The sequence below is a fragment of the Centroberyx affinis genome, unplaced genomic scaffold (assembly GCF_046629955.1).
Source record: "Centroberyx affinis isolate AG114_WGS23_722 - 3 ecotype Tasmania unplaced genomic scaffold, CSIRO-AGI_Caff_v1 ptg000180l_1, whole genome shotgun sequence".
NCBI classification, from domain to species: Eukaryota; Metazoa; Chordata; class Actinopteri; order Beryciformes; family Berycidae; genus Centroberyx; species Centroberyx affinis.
In genome coordinates, this window is record NW_027278877.1 from 328,829 (window position 1) to 336,603 (window position 7,775).

General features: G+C 44.8%; 1 protein-coding gene across 1 annotated transcript; it reads left to right on the plus strand.

Moving 5' to 3' along the window:
• Positions 1-348: 348 nt before the first annotated feature.
• On the plus strand, positions 349-4,461 carry nefma (neurofilament medium chain a). Its single transcript, XM_071535868.1, has 3 exons — positions 349-1,407; positions 2,467-2,591; positions 2,841-4,461. Exons 1-3 carry the CDS (start codon positions 349-351, stop codon positions 4,459-4,461), a joined length of 2,805 nt encoding a protein of 934 aa, XP_071391969.1.
• The last annotated feature ends 3,314 nt before the right edge of the window (positions 4,462-7,775 follow it).

A 7,775-nucleotide genomic window follows, 5' to 3' on the forward strand; every position in this document is an offset into this window, starting at 1 on the left:
ATTTTGCCTTTAAACCGGCCACCCACGTAGCTTCTCCAGCCCACGTGGTTTGCGTTGAACGGGACCCCGGACCATTGGCAGAGCGCCTGAGGGGAATGCGCCCTCCCCTCCCTTCGATCAATGGGCCAGCAAAACTGCTTCTACTTGCCTTGTTAGCGATAGAGCCTCCGATATATAAAGGACAGGCAGTCGAGTCTCAGTCGCCGTGAGAGCCATACACCCCACACCTGCACACATCACACACATAACACACACACTCACATACACCCACACACTCGCCACACGCCTCCACCTCCCGCACAGTCCCCCTCCATTTGCACGCACACATCCCTTCAGTAGTCTGACCGGATGAGTTACCCGGTGGACACTATAGGGAGCCCCTTCAGGAGAGCCATGGATACTAGGACGACCAGCTACGGCTACAGCCGTTCCAGCGGCACCCCCTCCAGCGGCTTCCGCTCTCAGTCCTGGTCCAGGGCAAGCCCCGGCTCCACGTTGACCACATCCTACAAGAGGAGCGTGAATGTGCCCGTCTCCCGAGCCTACAGCTCCACGGTGCTCAGCTCCGCCGACAGCGTTGATTATAATCAAACCTCCATCCTGAACGGAGACTACAAGCGCTCCAACGAGAAAGAGCAACTCCAAGGGCTCAACGACCGCTTTGCCGGTTACATTGACAAGGTGCACTACCTAGAGCAGCAGAACAAACAGATCGAGGCGGAGATCCAGGCACTGCGGCAGAAGCAGGTGTCGCGGTCCCAGCTGGGCGACCTCTATGACCAGGAGCTGCAGGAGCTGCGCTCCATGCTGGAGCAAATCCACCATGACAAGGCGCAGATTCAACTCGATACCGACCACATCGAGGAGGATATCCAGAGGCTTAGGGACCGCTTTGACGAGGAAGCCCGCATCCGGGAGGAGACAGAGGCCATAATCCGTGTCCTGAAGAAGGACATGAGCGACTCGGAGTTGGTGAAGTCTGAGATGGAGAAGAAAGTTCAGTCACTACAGGATGAGATTGCCTTCATCCGCAACAACCATGAGGAGGAGGTGAGCGACCTCATCGCCCAAGTTCAGGCGTCTCAGGTGACCGTGGAGAGGAAAGACTTCCAGAAGACAGACATCACCGAGGCTCTCCGGGAGATCCGCTCAGAGCTGGAGGGTCACTCCAACCAGAACCTGCAGCAGGTGGAAAACTGGTTCATGTGCCGCTATGCCAAGCTCACCGAGGCTGCGGAGCAGAACAAGGACGCCATCAAGTCCGCCCGTGATGAGATATCCGACTACCGTCGCCAGTTGCAGTCCAAGACAGTGGAGTTGGAGTCCGTCCGCGGGACAAGGGACTCGCTGGAGAGGCAGCTGAATGACATCGAGGACCGCCACAACAGCGACCTGTCCAGTCTGCAGGTAGGAAAACAGCTTTGAGGCAGACATACAAACGGGTCTAATTGTGAATCTTAACTTTTTATCCCGTGCGTAAAGAGTTATAAACATATCGTCTGAGTAGATTACTTTATACAGTAGTTTAGCCTACTCATTTAATGTTTTGCCTTCTTCAAGTTACAAAGTAGAATAACGTGGGCTTGTGTTGTAATCACAATAAAATATTCTGCAGTTGAGTTGCTTCATACTGTCATATTTTGTATATTTAGTGACAAAGTATGTCTCATTTGATGGATTAAATAAAATAGCAAACCTGCATAATGGCAGTAACACGAAAAAAAAACAAACTATATCTGGGATGCAGGCCTGTGTTAAAACAATTTCTGCTGCGTAATGATGTATATGTGCGCATTACTGGGCTTACAAATATTACTCAGTGCTGACATCTTTCGGCCAGAGTGACTTGTAACATTACAAGCTTGTGGGATTTAGAATAGTCAGGAAATAGTTAAAGGAAAACGCTGCAGCAGACTGTTCTCTCTCTCTCCCTCCCTCTCTCTTTCTCTCTCTCTCTCTCTCTCTCTGTTTCTTGCTGAGTCAGAGGCACGGGTCGATGCCTTCATTGGCTCTGTCCTTGCATCACACCACTGAGATTTAGTGGGTGTCTATTGAAGAGGTGTAGAGGCTGCCCTTGAAACAGCAGCATTCACCATCTCTAGAATACTGTATTGCGTCAGAATATATTAGAGCAACAGCCCACGGCCCTGTGCAACAGCACAGAGTTTTGATAAATGAAGGATAAGTGAACATGGATTATTTTTCATTCTTATTCAGTAGTTCAAATGAGAATACAATGTTTTGACAGTCACTGCAAAACTGTTGCTATGAGACTGCCTATAATCTATCAAGTGAGACAGTATAATTACTTCACAGAGGGCAATATAGTGACTTTGAAGATGCTCTCATTGTGAACCAGAAAAAGAAAATGTAACTTTAGCCTGGCCCTTATACTTAATAACCCTTCATTTTCATCTTGCAGTATTCCCCTGTTCACTATCTTGTGTCTGCTCGGTGTTTCCTCAGGAGACGATTCACCAGCTGGATAATGAGCTCAAGAGCACCAAGTGGGAGATGGCACGCCATCTGCGCGAGTACCAGGACCTGCTCAATGTCAAGATGGCCTTGGACATTGAGATTGCTGCATACAGGTATACTGAGACTGTGAACTATGTAGCTGCCTTTCTAAAATGGATGCTTATTATCATTGCTTATCATTGTTTTAACTGTGTTTATGAGATTGGGTTATATGGGTTATACTTAAAATTTCAAACACAGTTTAGAGCAAACTTTTACAGTCTTGACAAAACTTCTTCTCTACAAAACATATACATTTGTTGAATTCAGTATATCAGGAATACAATAAAAATGTGTAATTTGTACATTTGTTCTCCCACCAGGAAACTCCTAGAGGGAGAGGAAACCCACTTCAGCACTTTCCCTTATCGCCAGGCCGTCGCCTCCTCCAAGATCTCCAAGTCTAAATCAGACACTCCCAAGCTGAAGGTGCAGCACAAGTTTGTGGAGGAGATCATTGAGGAGACAAGGGTGGAGGATGAGAACACCGACATGGATGAGGCCCTGGCAGAGATAGCACAAGAGCTGTCCGCCAAACTAGGAGAGGGAGGGGATGAGGGAGAGGATGAGGGAGAGGAAGAAGAGGGAGCAGAGGGTGGAGAGGGAGATGATGCAGAGGGTGAGGGCGAAGAGGGCGAGGGAGAGGAGGAGGAAGCCGTATCCGCCACTGAAGCCAAAGTTAGCTCTAGTGCACCTGCTGAGGAAGAGGAGGAAGATGAAAAGGGGGGCGATGAGGAAGAAGAGGGAGAGGGAGAAGGTGGTGAGGAAGGAGAAAAAGAAGAAGAAGGTGAGGGAGAGGGAGAGGATGAGGGAGAAAAGGGGGATGACGCAGAGGGAGGCGATGAGGGAGAAGGAGAAGAGGGAGGAGAGGATGTGGAGGAAGTTGAGGAAACAGTATTATGCTCCAAAGCCCCAGAGTCCAAGGCCTCTCCTGACAAAGAGAAGGCAGGAGATAAAGAGGGCAGTGGAGGAGAAGAGGAGGCAGCTGAGGAAGAGGGTGATGAAGAGGAGGGTGGCGATCAGGACGAAGATGCCGGTAGTGACAAAGGATCCAAAAGTGGAGATGAGAAAGAGGATGACGGAAAAGAGGAAGCAGACAAAGGCAAAAAGGTAGAGAGTGAAAAAGATGAGAAGAAGGGAAAAGATGAGAAAGTGGAGGACAAATCAGACAAGGATAAGGCAGCTGTAGCCAAGACCGAGGCTCCCAAAACAGAAGCCCCCAAGGGTGAAGCTGCAAAGCCTGAGGCCAAGAAGGAAGAAGAGCCTGCTAAGACAGAGCCCTCAAAACCTGAGTCCCCAAAATCTGAATCCCCCAAGCCTGGATCCCCCAAGTCTGAATCGCCTAAGCCTGAGTCTCCTAAATCTGAATCTCCCAAGCCTGCATCGCCTAAGTCTGAGTCCCCCAAGGCGGGCTCCCCTAAGTCTGAATCCCCAAAACCTAGCTCCCCAAAAGCCGAGTCTCCCAAGTCAGAATCCCCAAAACCAGAATCCCCAAAAGCCGAGTCCCCAAAGACCGAGACTGCCAAACCCGAGGCTCCTAAGACCGATGCTCCTAAGGCTGCTGAAGAGAAATCTGAGAAAAAGAGCGAGTCAGCAGAAGACAAAAAGGTGGAGAAGAAAGACGTCGCCATGAATGGGGACGTAGACAAGAGCGCTCCAGAAGACAAAGGAACGAAGGACGAGGGGGCGAAGGAGGCCGACGTGATCACTAACGGCGTAGATGAGAGCCCTGTCAAGGAAGACGGTAGCCAGAAAGTGGTGATCACCAAGACAGTGGAGACCATCACCACCGGAGAAGACGGGGCCAAGCATGTCACCAAATCTGTCACCGTCACCGAAACAGTGAAGGAGGTGGATGAGATGGTGCAGGAGAAGATGGTCTCCTCCAAGAAGACAGAGAAGCACTCTACCCAGTCCATCAAGCAGGTGACCGAGACCGATTGAGCGGTCTCCAATCAGCTGATCCCGCGGCGGAGAGGGACCAGAGCGGAGGACACAACGACAAGCAATCAACATAACAAAGAAATCATACAGCTAGAGCGATGTAATAAAGATAACCACTCTCAAACATACAAAACAAAGCATAGAGAGAAGCCAAAACAATGCGAACTAAAAATGCTACAAATGTCAAAAATGCATGTTGAGTGAAAGCTTTAAATGGGCTTCGCTGCAGATGCGGTCAGGAGCAAGCGAGTGAGACATTCTGTGCTCTTTTCTTTCTTTCCGCAGTTCACGGGTGAGCTCACGGGAGCGCAGGGGGGTCGGGAGGGAGGGAGGGGGGTGATCTCTGCATGCTAGCTCAGGGGAGGGGAGTAGCTTCCTCTCTTATCTGTATGTATGTATGGAAGGGATACACTGTGTGCACAGAGTAAATGTGTAATAGGAATATATGTAATGTGGGTGGGTGGGAGACTGAGAGAAATATCGTTGAAGTTATATGAGGTTTTTTGAGTTAAAGAAAAAGGGGGGGAGGGCAGGTGGGAGGGTCCTCTACACAGACGCGTGCTCTACTGAAGTAGCCTTACTTGTTATGTGAAGATACCAACTGAGCCAAAAAGAAACTAACAAATACACAACATACAGTGCAGAAAGAGAAAGGCAATGATGTGATAAACTCATGACCATATACATTCAGTACCTGAAGCAACTAAAGCTTAATGAACCTGAAGAAACTCCTAGCCTTAAACATGCTTTTTATCAGTGTCTGTTATGTTTACTTAACGAGTGCAATCGAAAAAAAAAACTGTAAATGCGCAGATACATACATTCTTGTATGCATAGGATGGACTTGAATTTAAATACAGAACATAAATGAGGTGCTACTGTTTGCAATCCCATGACTTTACTCATCATGAACGATTTCCCAGCAGCATTTGCTCAATAAATGTCATAATGAGAAAAAACTATCGTCTTGTGTCATTTCATGATATTATTCTAATTAGATAGAGGAAATTAAGGTATACTTAGAGGTATATTAGTGATACACACAATTGCACATATCTACTTTTTCAACCATTACAATGAAGAAACAATTTTTAAGTAGTTAGTTGAATCTATTACAGCTTTGCAGACTGGAGCTTTAGAAATAAATGTCTGTGCTTGTTACAATTAATTCCACTAGATTTAGACAGTAATTCTATATTATATTCACATTCATATGATGAAACTCTTGCCAGAGTACCCTTCACTGATATTTATGTGGAGAATAATGGTAAACTAATATACATCAAATAATATTCTAACACACAAAAACTACAAAAGAATATATAAATCCAGTGGTGGAGAGAGGGGACAACGTCCTACTCAAGTAGAAGCAATGTTACTTTGCTGATATTTTATTTAAGTAGAAGTTAAATTTCTGGTGTAAAAATCTACTTAAGTAAAAGTAAAATGTAGCTCATTTAAAATATACTCTGAGTTACATGTTGTTACGTGTGATTTTTCCCATGCAATTCTAAAAGGACAGGAAGACAGTGTTTAACTAGATGTTTTTTAATTGGAACATTTGGAAATTACAAAATAAAGTGCACAAACAAAGTAAAGCCAGATTACTCTTCTCTTCTTTGCTGGTCCAGTTTCTGTTGTTTATGGAGAGCCACAAAATCTGTGCTCTGTAATGGATGTGATTTAAAATGTAGCTAAATATAACACTTCAGTAAAAATCTACTTAGGTAAAAGTATAATTTCTGACTTTAAAAAATACTTGAAAAAGTACAATTACACAAAAAGCTACTCAATTACAGTAATCTTCTTCTTTGCAGTGCATTGCACACTTTCCAGAGGAAGCTCTGATGGCTAGATTAATAAACACAGTATACCCTTGCTACAGAGAGTGATGATTAATATTCAAAAGCAGGTTATATCTACATTTTGCAAAGTAATCATTACTTTTAACTTCAATAGCTCCTAAATATAGTGGATCCAGTCAGGTGCCTGTAAAACTCATTTTGTCAGCTGATGACATAACTGACCTACAGTAATGTAATTTAAAAGGTTCCAGGATTTGTTTTAATATCTTGCCATTAATCATTTATGACTATGTGTCACTTTTTTTAGTGGATATCTCATTTTGGAGCAACTACTGTGGTAAGATTTGACTGACCATGTTGAAAGGTTACAAGATCCATTTCTTGGCTTATCTTTTATTACTCTGCCCTCAGAGTGAATGAGCTCTTTTAGCTCAGGATTCACGTCATGTACTGCTGAAGAAGCCAACTAATGTGCCAAGAGCTGTAAAATATGTGCCGTTGTTTTTCAGTGTGTCAAAAGCAACATAAACCCAGAGACTGATGGCAGATGTTATTGCTCAGAGGCTGGATATGAGGTAATAACACTGCAATCAGTGTTGAAAGTTCTTTATAATCCACTTTCCAAACCCACTAGCACTGTGAACTGCATACCTGATGGAGGGAGGCTGCCGCTGCACACTGTCCAAGGTTAACGTCCTCTCAAGGTAGAATCACAGCAGGGGAGCTGTCAGATGCCGTCACTGTGAGGGGATGATATGACTGTCTGTGTGTGTGTGTGTGTGTGTGTGTGTGTGGTGCCCTGGATGCTACATCAAAGGACGGATTATAGATGTTGTACATATAAAATAGAACTTAAACAATCCAAAGACGTACCATCGGTCGTCTTCAAACTAGTAATTTATTTTGGTTCTTCAATAAACAGACACCGCAGCAATAAACAGAAAAAATATTTGGAAAAAAATATACCACTGCTCGACTGCACCCATACAAAAAAAACACACACACACACACACACACACAATCTACATAATTTTACAAATTAAATCTGTTGCCTTAAGAATTGTCTCGTATTAATGTCTTGTGTATTCCTAATAAAGTCACTTTCCCAGAGCTACAAATGTCATAACTCCACTTATATGTATATATATTGTATTTTACATATAGATGGAATAATAGAAAAAAGCACAAGATGACCTTTTATCTTTTATCACAGTTTCAGGGGAGTCATTAGCCAGCTTCCCTTACAGTTGTTCAATTAAAAAATGTTTACATGTGCTTACTGTATGCATGCTTGTGGTTGTGTGCAAATGTGTGCATATTTGTGTGTCCATCTGATTGCCTGTCTGCCTCTATGTCTCCAGTCTGTGCATGCTAAACTTGTGCAACAGGTTGGTGGTTATGGGAGGCAGGCTTCCTATTAGTCAAAGGGCTGCTGGTTTCATTTCCAGTACCAATTTTATGGTATAAATCAAGCACACCTGGAGTATCTTTGAGGCTCGCTGGGTTAAG